This window comes from Xenopus laevis, chromosome 2L, assembly GCF_017654675.1.
Source record: "Xenopus laevis strain J_2021 chromosome 2L, Xenopus_laevis_v10.1, whole genome shotgun sequence".
Taxonomy (NCBI): Eukaryota; Metazoa; Chordata; class Amphibia; order Anura; family Pipidae; genus Xenopus; species Xenopus laevis.
This window is the reverse complement of record NC_054373.1, coordinates 121,001,735-121,022,282: the sequence shown is the minus strand read 5'-3', so window position 1 is coordinate 121,022,282 and position 20,548 is coordinate 121,001,735. Positions and strand designations below refer to the sequence as shown.

The 20,548-nt window shown below is 36.2% G+C and overlaps 1 protein-coding gene across 3 annotated transcripts in view; it reads right to left on the bottom strand.

Annotated features, from left to right (window-relative positions):
* Window positions 1–15,359: 15,359 nt before the first annotated feature.
* Window positions 15,360–20,548, bottom strand: part of tubgcp3.L (tubulin gamma complex associated protein 3 L homeolog) — a 56,349-nt gene continuing 51,160 nt past the window's right edge. For all 3 annotated transcript variants that reach the window (XM_018247189.2, XM_018247188.2, XM_018247190.2), the window contains 3 exons: window positions 20,330–20,470; window positions 19,228–19,344; window positions 15,360–16,280 (listed from right to left, as the gene is read on the bottom strand). In XM_018247189.2, the coding sequence (XP_018102678.1) occupies window positions 16,122–16,280; window positions 19,228–19,344; window positions 20,330–20,470 (417 nt within the window). In that variant the 3' untranslated portion in view covers window positions 15,360–16,121. The remainder of the gene's footprint in view (window positions 16,281–19,227; window positions 19,345–20,329; window positions 20,471–20,548) is intronic.

The following is a 20,548-nucleotide window of genomic DNA, read 5'->3' as shown; positions in this document are numbered from 1 at the left end:
TCGCTATATTGAAAACATTTTTTATTTTGCACAGCCTATCTATTTACCCAGTTTTAATTTTATACTGAACAATTTCTTTAAATACTTTTATCTTTTGTAGTTCAGCATGGTCATATAAGGAAAAGGCCACTGGGGTATCAAAGTTAAAATTGCAGCACCATGAACTGTACAGGTGCCTATTGCTCCTCTAAGAATATGTTGAGATGATCTTTGGCTTATTCAAATAATTGACAAAATGTATTCACCTTCAACATAATAAAGCTTGATTTTTTTGAGCTATTGCAGTGCAGCTATGGAATGAATACATTGGGTTTGTTACAGATTTAGTTCTACATTTCTCATTGGTGTTTGTAGTCAGATTGGTTTAGCTTGGTGGCACCTGCTGGTTTTGCTGCTGATAATTATATACAGTCACACATGGAGCAAACTTTGCTCTAACATTACATCATACACCTCAGCAAATCATGTCACAGCAAACTCAAAGTTGTTCTATCTGTACATTGTATAGACAGAGCAAACCCATATGGTTCTAAACAAAGGCATCAACTGCTTTGTTTTTCTAGAACAGTCCTGAGAATTGCAAGGAAATGTGGCAGATTATTCTTGATAAAAAAAAGATTGATTTGGGAAAGCTGTGATTGGATAAATAAATAAACATTGGCAAGTGGAAGTGTTGGCAGGTATTTAACTGAGACCTATAGATGGAGCACCCAATACTGAAGCGAAATTGTCATGGCAAGTCTTCATTGCATTCAACTACTAAAGGAACTCCCTTCTATTTAAATTAAATGATATTTCTAATTAGGTACTGCTTTTATTGTTTTTTGTGCACTATATATGTCTATAAATCAAAGGACTTAAAAATTTAATTTGCTGAAACAAAAAGGTTGAGGTTTTTCCTGTTCCCCATGCTAACAATACCTAGCATTCAGAAAGAATTTGATTACAAATATCTGCATTTTCTTTTGCTTATTTTCAAATCTTTATACGGCTAATAAAGGATGGCCTTGTGACAGTTGCATAGTGCTGGGAATAAAGAGTTCCCTTGGCAATTCCCAGTACTGACCTTGGATGTAATAGCACTTATGTGCAAATCTAAAGAGACGCCCTTTCTCTACTGAAAATAAAATTAATTTGATAAGTTTTTCTTCATTGATCAAGTCCCCCACACTCAATGATGCTTGGCCCTTTTCTGAACAATTACATTTCTCTATTATTCATATAGAATATTAACTTTTAAATATCACAAATAATAATTTAGGCAATGCATATGCAAATATCCTTTATTGATTAAATTATTTTGTCCCTTCAGTCTGTCTCCAGCCTGGATTTAGTTGATATTTATCTTCTATTGTGTAATTTAAAGGTGATTAAGATGGTGACACCATGCATTTTTTCCTAAAACATTCACTGACCCAGCAAAGCACTGGGGAGTTAATCTGTAGTCTGGTTGCTATTGCCTGTGATACTGGAAACTAGACACTGTAAAGCTGAAATCACAGTTACATCAAAAAGTACATAAAAATGGGACTTATTTTTCTTAGAATACATTAGTCTTCATCATATTTCAAAGTGAACTTCTCTTTTAACCTATGATCCATATGAGATAGCATATATTATGCTTACTGGTGAACACACACTGGTGCACAGAGAGGTGTAAACATCACAAAACTGCATAAAGCAATGCAACTGCAGCTATTTATTCATAATTTTACACCAGTTTTCACACCATATATTCTGCTTTAATTATCCCATTGGCTTCAATGGATTACGACAGGTCTGCGGTAGTGTCAAATAATGTATCAGCGTTAGTCTGATGTAAGGCATGCCTTTATAAATACCACAATTAGCTCTTTTCAATTGATTAGTTCTATGATTGTGATAATTGGCATTAGTTCACATGTTGCTTTAAAGGGGATGTAAAGGCAAAAAAATAAAATCCCATTTTTACTTTCATTAATGAAAAAGAAATCTATCTCCAATATACTTTAATTAAAAAATGTGTACCGTTTTAATAAGAAACTTAACTGTATGCAGTGAAATTCCCCCTTCGTTTTACTTGCTCTGACTGCTGAGGATAGGAAACTTCCGGCGGTCCCTAACTGTTCTGCAGGGAAACGATCATACTCCCCCCAGCAACTCCCCCCACCTTACTTCCCAGAACTCAAGCAGCTATGTTTGTTTCCCTGTAGAGCAGCTGGCGGCTGTGTAGCGATTTGTATTTGCAGACCCCGTGCAGTCTGTATATTCTGATTATTAATCAGTCTTGCTGTATCAGCTTCTATGGCAGATGTTATTTGACTTTTTTGCTGTTTTGATAATTTATGATGATCTCTAAGCTTAACATCCCAACTGAAGCCCAGACCACACTGAGCATGTGCGTAGTCTTGATCTTGCAAAGATGTTTAACAAAGTTACAAGATGACAGCCCCCTGCAGCCAACTTTGAAAGCATAAATCATTTGTTTAATTAGGCTTCTGGTGCAGTAAGTTCATATTTATATTTAGTATATAAAATACAACATTACTAGCATTATTCTATTTTAGACTTTAGTTCCCCTTTAAAAATATTCCATTCATTTTACTCAAAATTTTTGGTAATTTTTTGAAGTTATGTATAATATATTTTACACAGCTTGATAAAAAATGTCAACACACAGTATAGAGCTACAAAATATTCACAGGTCTCAGGGTCAATTTAAATACTTGAAGCAAGGACATCCAAATTCTTAGTTTAGCCATAAAGCCTATAATTGTCTATAGATTCTCATTTACAGGAGAAGGAAGTTTAAATCATTGGGAGGTGCCAAATGTTTGGGCAACATCACTTACCGGATCCAGCCCAGGATATTTCCGTGCGACCAACACAGTAGGTATGGATTAAGGTAGGATTAAAGGCAAGGCAAATATTCACAGATTAGACAAAATAAATAGTTCTGAACTGTTATTTTTCTTCTGTCTACACAAATGAAGAACCAGTTAATGAAGGTTAGCTTCTTAAAGGAACAGTAACACCAAAAAATGCAGGTGTTTAAAGTAATGAAAATATAATGTGCTGTTTCCCTGCACTGGTAAAACTGATGTGTTTGCTTCAGAAACACTACTATAGTTTATATAAACAAGCTGCAGTGTAGCAATGGCAGAAACTGAAAAAAGGCTATATGGCACAGGTTAAATAGTGCATAACAGATAACACCATTATGTTCTACTTAGAGCTTATCTGCTATCTGATGTGTAACCTGAGCCTTTTCTCCTTTGAATGGCTGCCCCCATTGCTACACAGCAGCTTATTTATATAAACAATAGTAGTGTTTCTAAAGCAAACAACAGTTTTACCAGTGCAGCGCAACACTACATTATATTTGTATTACTTTGAAAAACTGTAATTTTTTTGATGTTACTGTTCCTTTAATAGTCCCAATTCAGGTAATACATGTAATGATGCATGGTTCACACATGAGGAAATTCAAAAGTGACTAGAACATGTTAAGATAAACAAAGGTCCGGGGCCTGATAGTATTCATACCAGGGTACTTAGCAAACTTAGCTCTGTGATTGCCAAACTTCCTTACTTAATTTTTCAGGATTTATTGAGGTCTGGCATGGTGCAGAGAGACTGGTGAATTGCTAATTTGTTGCCGCTATTCAAAAAGGGATCTCGTTCTCAGCCTCAAAACTATAGCCCAGTTAGTCTGACATCAGTAGTGGGAAAGCTTTTCGAAGGGTTAATAAAGGATAAGATAAGATAAGATAAGATTTCTTGGACAGACATGATATCAAAAGCTATTGTGATACTAAACTCTATAGTTAGTGTAGGTATGGGTATATATAATTTTGGTGAAGGTATGGAGGGGTGTGTGTATGGATGCTGAGTTTCATTTGGAGGGGTTGAACTTGATGGACTTTGTCTTTTTTCAACCCGATTTAACTATGTAACTATGTAACTGATGCAATGCAGAGGCAGCACGATTTAGGGGAAGACCACAGTACTACACAGGAGTGAAAAGAGCTAGGGACTCAGCCTCAATGCTCTGACCAGGAAGTGAGGGAAGGAATCATATACTTTGATAGGTTGGTCCTGAATAGTCCATGATGTTTCTGGGATTTGACATACACATTAGGGGATAATCAGGTATAACTGGATCATAATAGTATGTAGAAGGGCCAAAAATCAATACCATTAGGTAACCTTTCTGTGACTGGCATAAGAAGGCACCTATATAATACAAAATGTACCAAGTAGACACAGTAGTGGTAACATTTTCCATAACTCTACAGTATGCATCATTTCCACTGTCTATGGACATCAAAACAGAATTTCAAGAATAATTTTATATAAATATTACATAGCTGGGACATAATGGTGTGCAGTAGGGCCAAAAATAAAAAAAACTAACTTCAAGCACAATATTATATAAATTAAATAGAACATATATATGAAATGTTTCAAACTACACACGGATAAGTATAAAGAATTACAGCTCTCCCTTATCTGATAAGTAATGCCAAAAAATACCACTTCCTATTTATTTTTTTATTTATTTGGTTTGTACTGTTAAATGCTTTGTCCTCCAAAAGGTTCTATGTGTTGCAATTGACATTGTCAATTGCATACTCGGCATTAACCCATACATCTGGGAGGTGTAGCCTTACCTTGAATTCAAAGGTATAAACACACCATTGATTTTTTTTCAAGGTTATGGTCCTGGACCACCTGTAAAGACGAGAACGTGGTTAATGTGTGTGAACAATTCAATTGTCAGGTTCCCTTGAAAAATGTAAACCGATCTGATTCTATGCAATCATACAGGGGCTGGAGAAATCCATTAGAACAGCAGCAACATCCAAAGTATAGCAGTAAGTCACAGCTATCATCTATTACATCAGACTTCAGCACATGCACCATAAATAGAGAATTTGAACTTTCCATCTATTTTAGACATTTACAGATAGGCTAAACTCAATGTCAACTGTACCTATAATACACCAATTAGGTAGGAATTAAGCCTTGTATGGTTATTTGGTGAGCAGATGCCATTCAGACTTGGTTTTTAGTATGCGTATTGCAATAAACAAAGGCTTAATCTTAGCAAACTAAAGTGTGTAGCAAAGAGAAATGGCTATCGGGCATTCAGAGGAATCCACAGGGCCAAAAGTATAAGTTAAAAAAAGTCTTTGTCATTATTAAAAGTAAGAATACATCTCCATAGGCCCTACGCATTTCATATCTCCAAGGTGACCAGCTGGTGGCCTGTACACATAATTTTTGGGGGAAATAAGCTATGGCAGGCAGGTAAGCAGAGAACCAGGAGCATAAAGACAGGGACACAGCGTCTTCATGCAAAAAACAAAGGTTTATTCAGAAAACTCTTCCAACATAAAGTCACTGGCATACAGCAACACACATTCAAACTTTTCCCCACTCTGGGGTTCTCACCATACAGGTTGGTTTCCACACTCTGGAATATTCAGGCTTCTCACTAAGCCCTACTGACTCTCCCCTCCTGGGATATCAACTCACCAGCTTCTGGCCTGTCTCACCTTCTGGCAGCACACTTTAGACTCAATCTCAGTCACCTGGTCAGTTCCCTCTGCTCCTTGCAGTGGCATGCAGCACCCCCAGCCCCTCTGGGAGTTCCTAACACGGATAGGTAACTTTCCTGTCCTGTGCCCTGCTCAGAGAGACCTTCCTAACACTCTCACTACAAATAAATACTTTTCCACAGGACAACCTTCATGTTTGAAAGTGAGCTTCAATATGCAAACTGGACCACTGGCATAGATTGTCTGGCTTGTCTGTTCCTTCCAGAACACTATAGCTTCCAGGGCCAGACAGCAAAATCCTTTGAGCAGAGAAACCATTCCTGGTTTAGCAACATCTCCCTTGCAGCATTCATCTCCCATTTGGGAGAAATTTTACCCATTTCTTTGGTCATTCTACCACAATATATATATATATATATATATATATATATATATATATATATATATATATATATTGCACAGAGGAGGTCTTATCTTTATTAATAATTATAAAGCTCAGCTCAGAAAGAATTTATTAAAAACAATACTAAGGGGTCCATTTATTAAACCTCAAATTAATCTGGTTGAGGTTTTAAAGCCTGAAAAGTCAAATTGTTGAAGGAAAAAACAATTTTTAGAGATTTATTACACCCCAAAGCTGGAAAAAATCCGAAAAAATCTGAAAATATCCATCTAAAACCTTTTGAGGTCATGTAGAAGTAAATGGCAGAAGTCCCTAAAGTTGTTTCTTTACATTGTGATCTGCGCTGGATAATCAGATAAAGTCAGAGTTTTAGTCTGATAATCCAAAAAAATGTAGTTTTCAGAACATCAATCGTACAATATGAATTGACACACGGTTTTGTCGCCAAATATGTTTGAGAAAAATTCTTGCTAAATGAGTGAAAGGAAGTTTGGTCGACTTTGTTTTAATAAAAAAAATTAGATTAAGTTGAGTTTTAGTAAATAACACCCTTAGTATTTTAAAAGGAAAAATGTACCTTTTATGATTCCGATCATGTTTACGTTGTAGGTGCAATGTTCTTTGCACCTAGATGTACATAACACATTTGGTCCTCGGAAACTGTAGCTTGAAATTAAATTCTATATTGTATTAAAGTTCAAAATTAATGAAAAACTGAATTATCTGGTTGAGTAATTTTGGTTTTTTGAAGAAAAGTGGCAAAGGATGATGCACATTTCTGGTGGTGAACTTCCAGTATCCATACAAAAACCCATTTGGGCAACTCTTGGAGCACATTTAATCAGAGCACAACATTTCTTATGGATATTTAGTCTTTAAGTTGCCCAAATAGGCCTTTGTATGGAGACTGAAAGCTCTTCTGTTATGTGCACACCCCTCCTTTGCCAGCTTTTCTTTTACCTGGTGAATATTCTTCAGTACAATCTGTATTGTTCATTATTTTTGTTGAATTAAATATGCCATATGCCATGCAGCATTTATTAATTTAAATGTTACCTATATCTCCAATGTTTCACTTGTTATATATTTTTGTTCTTAAAAAATGTTGTCACTAAGAAAGAACGAAGCCTTTTTGTTTAGAGAATGTTTCATTCCCTTTTTAATCTTAGGGTGTTTTAAAATAGCAAAAACCGCATTCACAGAAACTGTGTGTTTGTTTTTACTCTTTTTAATGCAATCATCCTTATAAAAAAATGTTTTGTTTTTTTTGTACTAGAACAAATGGTATAAAGTTATTAAGAAAACTAAAAGAAGAAAAGAAACGAGGGTTAATATAGAATGCAATATTCAAGGCATGGATAACAGTGCCCTCCAATGGCCAAAGGAACATGTTCCATTCAGTTTCATACTTAAATGAAAATGACTTTCTACTCTTTAGAAAGGAAATAGACAGAATATCAAATATGTGATTAAATATGAAACCATGTGTAGCTCATCCATAATACAATGTATAAGAAGCATACTGGGAGAAAAAGAGTTGCACATGATTTCGCAAACTTAGGTGTTTGTTAGTATCCTCATTATGATAAAATGGGACTCTAGGCGGAGTAGATTTTGGGTCCTCCACTTGCATTTTATAACAGTGTCCTTTAAGTGAATCCACTGCATCCATTGCCAGCCCAAGTGTCTAGTGGGAAATCAGGCCCTGAGCATCCATACTATTTTGCTGCAGTCCCCATCTGCATATACACCCACATATCGTATTATTCGGGCACTTTAATATTTGATTGTAAATTCATTTTGATTTTCAACATCAAAAGAAATATTTTGAGAATTTTTTTTTTTATAAATTTTACTAAATATCACTTTTTGCCTGTTTGCCTGTTAATGTATTGTACAGCACTGTGAACAAGAGGAGTGCTATACAGGTATAGGATCCCTTATCCGGTAACCCGATATCCAGAAAGCTCCAAATTACGGAATGGCTGTCTCCCATAGACTCCATTTTATCCAAATAATCCAAATTCTTAAAAGTGATTTCCTTTTTCTCTGTAATAATAAAACAGTACCTTGTACTTGATCCAAACTAAAATATAATTAATCCTTATTGGAAGCAAAACCAGCCTATTGGGTTTATTTAACGTTTGAATGAATTTCTAGTAGACTTAAGTCATGAAGACCCAAATTACGGAAAGATCCGTTATCCGGAAAACCACAGGTCCCGAGCATTTTGGATAACAGGTCCCATACCTGTACTTGTATACAGAATATATATATGTGGAGCAATGATTTCTCACTTGTTAGTGTTTCTGTCTTAATAAGATGTCAAGGCCCGGCTATATGATTTTCCAAGTACGTTGTATTTTTCTAAAGCTGTTATTAAAAGAACCAGTTCAATGCATTTACCTTAAGTTTGCCACACAGAAGCCTATACATGTGGGTCACAAATGTGTATATATAGTTCAGATCACCAAAATGATGAGAAGCCCCAGCAGTTCACTATATCTGGTGCAACTGTACTAGAGATGTTTTTTCCCCTAATTTAGATGATCTGTTATTTGCTAAATCTCTCAACTAGACATACAATTCAGGCATAGAATGAGCAAAATTATGAAAAAATTGCCACATTAGAGATATCATGTGAGGTTTGTTACTGTTGATCAGACCTGTAGCAAAGTTTAAAAAATTGTACCTATAACCCTAGGTTATACTACTGATTTACAGAAAGCCTGTATCAATGGTATGTTTGAGTTGCAGCTTGCTTGTTTTCTCTTTATTCTACACAGCTGAGGATACAGCTAATTTAACTAAGTTCTTGGGTGTGACTCGCATACTGTAGATATCATGCACTTCCCAGAGCAGTAATTTAAGTTATAATAGCAAACTGTATCTTAGAACTGTGAAAGCAAGGTTTAGCTACAGAGCTTGAATGAGCCCTCTGAACACACACCTGTAACAGGGAGAAGGGGTGTCAGTATACCAGTCAGTCCCAACCATTTAACCCATAAGAAAAATTCAGATCTAAAAAGAGCTGGGGAGCAACACAATCATGAAACATTTCCTGCGTGGTGCATATTAAGTTCGGTGATCAATTATTTGGTTGTTTCAATGTAGAACTGCAGCCTACAGGAGGCTCTCTATTTTGCAGTAAACATAAGCAGCAAAGCATCTGCTTTGAGGCCACTGGGAGCAATATCCTAGGGGTTGGTGAACAACATGTTGCTCATGAGCCACTGGTTGGGGATCACTATGTAACAACTTACCCTGGTGGTCTTCCTCCTCCATTGCCGATTGATTCCTAGGGCGTGCACAGCGCCCACGTCTGGGTTTTACGCGCCGCGCACATGATGTCATCGCGTTCGTGGCACAAAATTCAAACTATTTAAAGGAGCTTTGGGCTTGTGATCTTTGCCCGTTGTTAGGTCTAACTTGTTAGTATCGTGGATGCGATTCCTGTGTTATTTGATTCTGGTTTTGATCCTTGCCTGCCTGACTATTCTGAACTCTACCAATCCTGACCCTTGCCTGCCTGACTACTCTTTGAACTCTGCCTGTACTGACCACTGCCTGTCGGACTCTGCTTGAACTCCACCTGTACCGACCCCGGCATAACTGGCTATGCTTTTTGTCTCCTCCTTAAACTGTTGCCTTCTTTCCTGTTCAGAACGCTTGCTCTGCAACCCTCAAGTTCAAGACCTAGCGGCATCCAAGTAGCCAAAACCAAAGGTGGCTGTTAAAGGAGATGAGCCGGGACCCGTGAGCTTAGTACTTGTTCTGAACTTAGGGAGCTGTACATGACACACTGTTTTAGGGCTTGGCCTTGGACTCCAGTAATGAGGCCTACACCCACCTCAGGACCCCAGGATGAGAAAAATAGCAATATACTTTTGAGGTTGGGGAGACTTTTAACCATAGGATTGTAATAAACAAGCACAAAATAGCTATTGAGCTGTAGTTAACAACCTTTCAACAGGTCTGAAATTAATATTTCCTAAAAATCGGGATCCAAAACAATATTGTTCATACTGTTTAGGTGAAACTGAATCTTTCTTACAATCAAAGATGGAAAATGATTTATATTCCAAAATTATCAGTAGATTTTTTTTGCTACCAACAGCAAAGGCAATAACTCCACAGTGAAAGAAAAAAACAGCATTGTAGTAAATTCCATCCTTTAGGACAATGCTTTCAAAGCAAAATGATTTCTATTCAGTCTGTAGCTATTAAACCGCCCAATGAGCATAAAAAACATACTAATAAATACACCAAGGGCCAGTTATCTGTAATGCTTAAGGAGAAGGGATTTCTACGGTAAAGATATGAACTGATTTACTTGTCCTAGATTTTGTATTGTTAATGGCACAATATTTTTCGATGTAGAATATCTTGCTATTGTACTTCAGAGTAGAAATGGAAAGAAAAACTGCCTGGCAGTTATTCAGGAATGCTCTCATATGTCTAACTAAATCTTCCCCTCTTATACCAGCACGATAAATATTTTTTTGCTGGCTGTTTTCAAAGGACTTGATGCTTACTGACAGTACATAGCTTTTTGCTAAGTATATCTAGTGACTGCATTAGTATTATGCTCTTTGTACTTCAGTGGGTTTGTCTGCTTTATTTGCCAGTTGGGAATATATATGGGAAGATTTATCAAAGGTCGAATTTCCGTGAATTTTTTTTTACTCTAATAAATTCGAATATACTCACAACTCTAATCGGAGGTTATTTAAAAAAAAAAATTGAACGTCTAATAATAATAATAATCCTGACCCGAAAATTGAATCAAATTTGAATCAAGTTTTCCCTCTGAAAAAACTTGAAGGCAATTAACATATAAAAATGATTCAACGGACCTCTGCCATTGACTTGTTATTGAACTTGCCAGGTTTTCGGTTGCGAATATCCAAATTAGTTTCCACTGTCCAGGTGTGATAAATCTCACATTCGAATTGGGGAACTAAAATTTGAATGTGTGATTTTTTAGAATTTATTTATTATTAAGTATAAAGCCTATGATTAAGGGAGTTTGTTCCCAAAACGCGGTCCTTGACCTGTTGCAATAAACCACCTTTTTTATCCGAAGTGCTGCCTATCTCTATTTTGTCAAGCACAGTTATAAAGTACTATACATGCTAAAAATGTATACAGACCTTGGAAGATTAGTAGGTGCCCTTTATATTTGAATAGTCTCAGGACAGCAATCCAAAGTCTGTTTCACCATATGGATATTTACTAAATATATTGATATTGAAACATTCTGATCTGTGTGCATTGTTGAATGTGCATTCACTGTAATGACTTAAGTGAATGGCGCAAAGTAGCTCTTGAGAATTGTTGACTCGATGGGATCTTACACAGAGGCATTTTTTCTATATCTCTATAAGAGTGCAAGCTGAGTGGGTCAATATGCATATATTTTTACAAGTGCATTTTTGTGAATTCCATGTGCACCTCCTCTCTTGCAGAGTTATAGTGTATTATGAAAAAATGCTTAATGCGTAAAAATGCAGCATGTTGTAACACAATGTAAAGCAACTGTGCGTGGATGCTGGTGGGTCAAATATACAAAAAAAACTTATGAGTAAGAGATTAGCTTCCTTTTCATAACAAAGTTTGATTATTTGGCACATGATTTAATATGGTCTATTTTCTACCATACCAAAGGTTCAGGTTTCAAGTATATATAGCTGAGGGCTCATCCTCAGAAAGGTTTACCACTTTAAAGGGATCCTGTAACAGGAATAAATGTTTTTTTTTTCCAAAATGCATCAATTAATAGTGGTGCTCTAGCAGACTTCTGTACTGAAATCCATTTTCAAAAAACATTTTTTAAATGTATTTTTTTCTGAAATCCGACATGATGCTAGACATGTTGTTGGTTTCTCTGATGCTCTAAGACATGTGACTTGTGCTCTGATAATCCGGAGTCTCTTTACTGTTGCACTGCAAATTGAAATTGTGTCACCCCCTACCCCTCAGCGGCCCATCAGTACAACAATGTAACAAGCTAACAGTTACCTAGTAGATATGAGAATAGGATTTAGTAGTAAAAATCCAAGTCCCACTGTGACTCCTTCAATTACACAGATTTGGAGAAACTATAGATTATCTGAAAGCTGTTCCATAATGAAGTGTGGGCTCTTTCTCAAAGCACAGGATCAGGCAAAATGACCTGAGATGGCTGCCTAAATACTAATATTTCTACTAAATATGCATTTGTTGGTTCAAGAATAACATTATCGATAGCAGAGTGAATTATTTGCAGTGTAAATAGTGTAACTTAGAAATAAAAACTACACCATAAAAATCATGACAGAATCACTTAACTGTGTTGAAACGTGAGATTTTGCATTTCATGCTGTACCTTACCTGCACCCGAGCAGAGGTAATTATTCCGGGTGCAGGCAGTGCAGCATATGAAGAACAGCGGGCAGAGTATTCTCGGCCTGCGTTTCTTCACAGGATAAGATCCATGTAGTGTGGCTCTAGCCTTAAAGATGTTCTAAAATTGACACCATACGCTAGCACTTGAGACAAAAACACAAGACTCCTCCTGAATTCTAAATAAAACTACATCACAAATGGATAGGGTCCCAAAAATATGTGGTTTCTATACTGTAGGTCCAAAAAAGTTCACTACTATTTTCAAAAGTACAAAATGAACACATTATAGGGATCATTTACAATACCCCAGCATGCAAGTGCAGGCTCTAAAAAAAGGAGTGGGTGCACCCTTATTTCTGCTGGAAGGCTCTACTGGTGAATAAACCATTAGAGAGTTCATTATGCCACACCCTTAATCACTGCTGCAGTGTAAACAACCCCAAATCAACATTCCATACCATTTATATACTTCGTTGCCCTTCTTTGGACTTTATTTCAGTAACATCTGTTTGAGCACTGATTGAGAATTATTGATCAGCTCATCTGCCACTAAGCCACACATATTTCCATTAAATCTAGATCCACCCTAAAGGGATGATAATTCCTGAATTGATTTGTTCTGCATAGTTTTGCGTTACCTGCAAACACCAACACATAACTTTCAATGCCCTTCCCCAAGTTGATAATGAACAAATTAAATAGATGTGGATCTACTGAAGAACCTTGTTTAACCCCACTAAGGAGTGTACTCAAATTAAAGTATATACCAATAAAAACCACCCTTTTTACATAATCCATGAGCTATCCATGTACAAACTGCATTACCAAAGCCAACTGAACTTAGTTAAGGAAGCAAATGTTTGTGTGGCGCTTTATGAAAACTTTTGGCTAAATTTAAACAGATCACATCTAATGCACCCACTGTCCAAGTTCCTATTTGTTTCATCATAAAAAGCACTTACATTTTCACTTTCTCCAGAACATTATCTTGAATGTGTTTTCCCTTAAATCTGCTGGCACCACGCCAGACAAAAGAAAGACTGAGAAAATTAGAAAAAGTGGCTGGTTCTATATGATTTTTCCATCAGGCACTTTGCCTTGCTCATATTAACTTTGATTAAACAGTTCCATACCATATACTTTGTCAGTCCCTGACAGCTTTATTGAGCTGTGCAATCTCTACTACTACAGAGTGGGCTGTGTAACTCCACTGTTCTTTACAAGAACTGATTTGACACAATTGCATTTTATATACAACATTGCAACCAAATGTATCCAAATTTGTTAAGAAAGCCATACTCTTAAAAAAAAAATCTTTACTACTGTACATTCTATTTTTACCACTTTAATTGTTGCTTTTTAATAATTGCTCATGTAATTACATGCTCTAAAAGAAGCATCTATCCTCTCTGACTTTTAGTTATTAAAGGGGTTGTTCACCTTTGAGTTAACTTTTAGTATGGTGAGTGATCATTTCAATTTGCAATTGGTTTTAATTTTTTATTATTTGGCAATTTTTGTATTTTATTCAGCAGCTCTCCAGTTTGTGATTTTGACAATCTGGTTGCTAAGGTCCAAATTGTCCTAGTAACCAAGCACTGATTTGAACAACAGACTGGAACATGAATAGGAGAGGGCCTGAATAGAAAGAGAATTAATAAAAAGTAACAATAACAATAGATTTGTAGCCTTAAAGAGCATTTGTTATTTAGATGGGGTCAGTGACCCCCATTTGAAAGCTGGAAAGAGTCAGAAGGAGAAGGCAAACATTTTAAAAACTACAAAAAATAAAATATGAAGACCAATTTAAAAGATTGGCCATTTTATATCATACTAAAAGTTAACTTAAAGGTGAACCACCCCTTTAAATACTTGCTTTTTAATTAGTAATAATTTCCTTATATCTGAGTTGTCACCCTAATTGGTTAATGGTTTCCTTTATGCACTTGCTATAGTAAAAAAAATACTTCTGTGTAAAGTCACTTAACAAAAGCCCTCCTACTAAAAAGAAAAAGGGTGCATGTCACTTAACTGGATGCAGGAACGCCACAGATAGCAAGACGGTTGCCATTGACTCAAGACAAGGGGGGGGGGGGGTTCAGGAAGCAATTGTAACAACAGACATGGTTTCTCTGTGTCAGCTATTGTTCTGTACCCCAAGTGCCACTGGTTCCCTCCCTCTTTTTATTAACGAGGGGCAGGGACGCAAAGCATAAATTATCAGTGGCTGCAAAAACCATTGATCTGCCTCTGGAAGTTCTACAGATTGTTAAAATTAAAAAAGTCAGAAGGCTGAACAGAGAGGAAATGAATGATTTTTCAAACCATTAAGCCTTTTGAATATTTTCCCATTATTAATAGAAAAGTTAAGGCAAGTGTTTGTTGAAAGATGTTAAATGGGTTTTGAATTCAAATTAACATAATGAGTCACACTACTAGTGTCTAAAAGCATTGTGATTAAAAGAGGTAATAGGGCGAAGCAACAAACACCACACACACACACACGCGCGTCCGGTTATTCAGAATACTCGGAACCTGGGGTTTTCCGGATTACGGATATTTCCGTAATTTGGATCTTCATACTTTAAGTCTACTAGAAAATCATGTAAAATTTAAATAAATCCAATCCAATGGTTTTGCCTCCAATAAGGATTAATTATATCTTCGTTGGGATCAAGTACAAGGTACTGTTTTATTATTACAGAGAAAAAGGAAATCATTTTAAAAAAATTGGGATTATTTGGATAAAATGTCTATGGGAGATGGTCTTTCTGTAATTCTGAGCTTTCTAGATATGGGTTTCTGAATAAAAGTTCTTATACCTGTACAAAATAGAAAGAAAAAAAAGAAGAGTCCATGCTGTCTTTTACGCAGCTGAATGCTCTCTTACACCAACGCTTATACAGTATGTAGTGCACTTCCATTTTATAGAAAGCCTCAGCTTATCCTTTGCTGGAGCTAGCACAGATTTCTCCAACCTACTATATAAGCACCACTAGTAACACACAATAAACACAAGCTTCAAATAATGTTTTTTTTTTTTTTATTTGCCTAGGTTTAACTCTGTGACGTAGTAAATATAATAAATGAGATTTTGAATTAGTTGGTATAAATACCTTACAAATATAATTAAAAACACAGTTACCCTGATTTCAGGGCAAAGTTACATAAATATTTACAATGAAAAATAGGTGACAGACAGCTTTAGTATTACTCATCTCTCTTAGACCTCTAATGCCTGTAAATGTGCTCAGAGAATAACCCGAACATCATGCTGAAATATGTAACCTGGAACAAGATGCATTGATTCAAACAAGAACAGAAGTGCAAAATCAAATTTCATTGGTTGTCATTGTCAAATGGAAATCCACACTGAAAATCAAATTGTGCCTGTTTTACATGAGGTTCGGTTGTGTGAGAAGTCATGTTTGGTGCAATGAGCAAATTAGGCTGATAAAACAAAGACTGAAATGAACGATTTACAATGATTTAAAATTAAACTGTGTTATGAAAGAATAATATTTCAGATACTTTATATATAACACAGGCTTAAAAATCACAACAGAAATGTGTCATAAAAATATACATTACTGAAATTTACAGTGTAAACAGATTCATATAGTCTCTTCCTACCTAAAATACAATGTATAAAAAGACCCATTTTCCTTCTCCTCGTCCTCAAGTGCATATTACGCTATTACACACGGAAATGTTTGCTGCCTGAATAAATAACATAAGCAAAGCACTGCACACTATTTGGTATGGTGGGAATATTTATTTACAGAGCATCATACATGTAAGCTGCGCCTCCCCCTGGTTCCCAGTGACACACGTAGTCTTGGTTCCCTTGCTTTATAATGTTCATTGAAGTCCAACCTAAAGCTCAAAAATCTCAGGCTTTCATCTGTACTTGTTGTCAACAACACCAAAAACTGTTCAACAATACCCTGTTGAGCAAAAACAAAGATTGCAATAAGTTTGTATTATAATAACATTTACATTTCAAACCCAGAGGCCCATCTGTTGGATATTGTTCAAACTGGCTCTTAACTGGGGGTGCTAACTATGACAGAGTCAACCAAAGGCCCCGTGTGCTTGGTCTCCTGTTTTTAGGATTATCTGTGCTGATTAGTTAAAGGAGAAGGAAAGCTACCAAAGCAGCTTATTAGCCACAATAATGGCTAATAAGTGCAAGCTATAACACTTTATTTATTCTGCAGAATTCTTTACTATACATGAGTAAACAGCTCTAGAAGCTCTCTCATTTGTTTAGGATAGCAGCTGCCATATAAGCTTGGTGTGATTTCACTCCTGCCTGAGGCTCTCCCTGCTCACTCATAGCTCTGGGCTCAGATTACAACAGGGAGGGGAGGAGCGAGGGGGAGAGGAGCAAACTGAGCATGCTCAAGCCCTAGACCTGGAAGTTTATGCTGAAATCAGGAAGTCTGATACAGAAGCCCATGTGTACACAATAGAAGGAAAGAAATGCTGTGTTTATTTTGACAGGACTCAGAGCAGCATTACTTTGAGGGTTAACTGGTGTATTTATATAGACCTCTCAAATAAAACGTACTTCCTTTTAGCCTTTCCTTCTCCTTTGAAATGCCTAATCCAGACCCTCACACAAAAAAATAACAGTTGTGCATATTTGTCAGTACTGGTAGAGGAACCATTATCTGGAAACCCGTTCTCCAGAAGCTTCAAATTACGGGACGGTCATCTGCCATAGACTCATTTTAATAAAATGATTCAGATTTTAAACAGTTATTTCTCTTTTCCCTGTAATAATAACAAAGTGCCTTGTACTTGATCTAAATTAAGATGTTATTAATGCTTATTGGAGGCAAAACAATCCTGTTGGGCTTCATTCACATTTAAATGGTATGGTATTGATATCCAAATTATGGAAAGATCACTTATCAATAAAACCCTAGGTCCTGGGCATTCTGGATAACAATGGATAACAATGTGTCAGCCTATGTTTTGTAATTTAACTATAAATACAGAAATATGGTGCTCTTATGAAGGCTGGGAGACAAACCTGTTTGTTAACTCTACAAAATATAAATGTCTGTATGCCCAGGAGGCTTTAGAGCTGGATTGTTAAGGGAACCGCATGCAGCCTACTCTCCTACTTTGCAGCCACCAGACTCTTCTCATGCTTTCTTTAGAATGTGACCTCCAAAATGTTACATTTATCTGGGATATATTGCTTTACGTTTATGAAATCGCTATAAAAGGATTCAATATTGAAATTCAAGCAAGTAAACTGGTTTGCATGCCCCCTTGTACGCTCTAGCATTCCTCTGTTGTGCATGGCACCCTTGCTTAAAATGGGAACGCCACAAAAACATAACTTAAGCTTTTTGAAAAGTAAACATAATTTCAATTTTGCAATATACATCAATTTAAAAATATGCAGACTTTTCATGATTTTGAATGGTTTTGACTACTTTGCTGAGCTGCTGTTACTTTGTATCAACTGTAATCTGTCCTTAGCCTGCATCCTTCAAACCCCTGTACATGTGATTTCAATAAGGAACAGAATGTCACAGTGCAATGCATTGTGGGTTATGTAGCTCTGCATATTGTCTGTAAGCTGTGGAGAAGTTGTTACAATATGTAACATCAGTGTTTAGTCCCTCCTTCCCTGCCAGGATTTCAAATGATGCAGAAAGAGAAGATCTGTTAACCATCTGGATTTCATCATAGACAATGGCATTTATTCATACTTTTTGAAGAAACCAGTAACTGTGATGGGTATATTAGGGGTTTCTGTGTTATGTGGGCCTTTATCAAATTTTGGTTTGGAAGCCTGAGTTCTCCTTTAAGTTTGACATACCTGCCTTGGAGCCTCCTAATATAAATGTTTAGTAACAAGCATGGGGAAGGCACACCCTAAAAAAATAAAGGTGCCAGCCCACAAACAATCCCAATCCATTAAACAAAAGAATCCAAGGGAGTGCACACTCCAAAAATAAAAATACAAACATCTTTATAAAATATTCAGATCATAAAAAAAGGCTTTTTATGATGTGATTATTTAATATAGATTTTTGTATTTTTATTTTTGGAGTGTGCACTCCCTTGGCTTCTTTTTTTTTAAAAATAAACTGAGTATTGCCTTTTTGGTTGCCAATAATGAGAATGAGGGAATACTGAGAATGGCATAAGTAGGCAAATGCTTTTGTGTGTGGCCAATTATCATTAAATACATACAATACATTTTTCTAATTATTATAAAGAAGAAATAGGAGAATAGTTTTTCTCAGAAAAAACACAAATAAACAAGCCCAGCCCCCATGCCTATTTTGTCATTGTTTTAGTTTCCGCATTAAGCACAAGTCCATGGTGCAAGGGATTTATCTACAGACTAGCTCTCTAATTATCTACCTCACATAAACCAGGAAGCTGGAAACAAAAACAAAAAAATCAACAAGATATTAACCCCAAATTATTTTTTTCCAGATTCTTCCAAAAGTAATCCTGTTCTACTGTGTCCCTGCTGTAAAACATAGAATTTGCTTTTTTTCTGCCATTTTATGGGGAAGAGTAATTATTTGCTGGAATAAGTCTTACAGTTTAGGGGTATGCTTTATGCAGTTACTGGTATGAGTTCATCTCTATTTCATGACAGAGACAACAGCATGCACTCTATTTTCCACACCTCAGTATACTCAGGCATACCCATCTCCAAACCATTCTAAAACCTTATGTAAATAGAAATACAGTATGAAGTCACACTGATCTTACATTTTTTCTTTCACTTTCAAAAAACAATTGAGACTACTGCACTAATGAAGCTATTTAACAGAAGCAAAACATTCCAAATAAAGCATGCTGTTTTATCAGTGAATTACACATGGTATCCATGTTCCTAATAAAAGCGAGTACCTGATAGAAATGAGTGAGAATTCTCAGCTGAGAGCGCATCTTCGGTATTGATTCTTGAAATTCCTGAATCCTTTTGTTCTCTTCTTCTTCTTCAGCTGCAGTAACTCCCCACTGTCCCTAAAGTAAAGAAATGCTGAAATGAACCACACTGAATTTACATAACCCCCTGGGACATCATCTGATTGTGTTTTCTTGTACAGCCTTCTCTTGCCCTTTATCAAAAATTAATTCTATGGAATTTCTCAAATAAAACATTCTTTAATGCTTTGACATGTTTCACCTGTTCAGATCAAGTGATCTTCCCGTATTTTAAAGAAACAATGGGGATTCAATTAGCAACTCTGAGCTAATTTGCACTCAGTCTGCTGCAGGTAGAGTCAATGGGGCTCATTTATCAACACTGGGCAAATTTGCCCATGGGCAGTAACCCATGGCAACCAATCAGATTGCCGCAATCATTGTTCTACTTGCAGCTGGTTTCAAAAACCTTATCATGAATTGGTTGCTATAGGTAACTGCCCATGGGCAAATTTGCCTAGTGTTGATAAATGAGCCCCACTGTCTTACAGTAACGAGGCAAATTGGCCACTTCTAGTAAATAAGCCCCAAAGTCCGCACTGCACAGCTGAGTCTAAAGTTATCAGGGTAATATTTATTAAAGTTGATTGACAACAAAAATACAATGTATTTAATTTTTACGCTTCGCAATATCAGTATAGGTATGAGAAAACCTGTTATACAGACAGCTCCAAATTACGAGAAGTTTATGAGAAGTAAATAATTCTAGTTAATGAAAATGATTTCCTTTTTCTCTGTAATAATAAAACAGCACTGTGCGCTTGATTTTGACTAAGCTGCATGAATCCATATTGGTGGCAAAAAAATCCTATTTTGGTTTATTCCATGTTTAAAAAAATTTTTTTCATGCATCTGAATTCTGGTTTTATTGGTCACTATTTTAAGGAGCTGCTATAAACACCCGGGCACACTTTGTACTTACAATGTTACATTAAAAAGTATTACAATGCTGAATTAAAAACAATAATTCTAATAATTAAACATGGCTCTAAAATACCATATTTGATAATGGAAAAAGCTGTACCTCTGATTCTCTCTCTTTTTTACGTTCTTCGAACTGTAGTCTCTGCTGTAACTCTTCCAACGCAGCCCTATACAGAGCATCTTGTGCATTCTGAAACTGTATTATCTGATCGAATACAGCCCGAAGTTGATTTAGCAGAGCCTATAGAAAAGGGAAATCCAATGTTCAGCTATACTCATATGCAGGAATGCAACTTTTGATAATTACTAGCCCACGCCT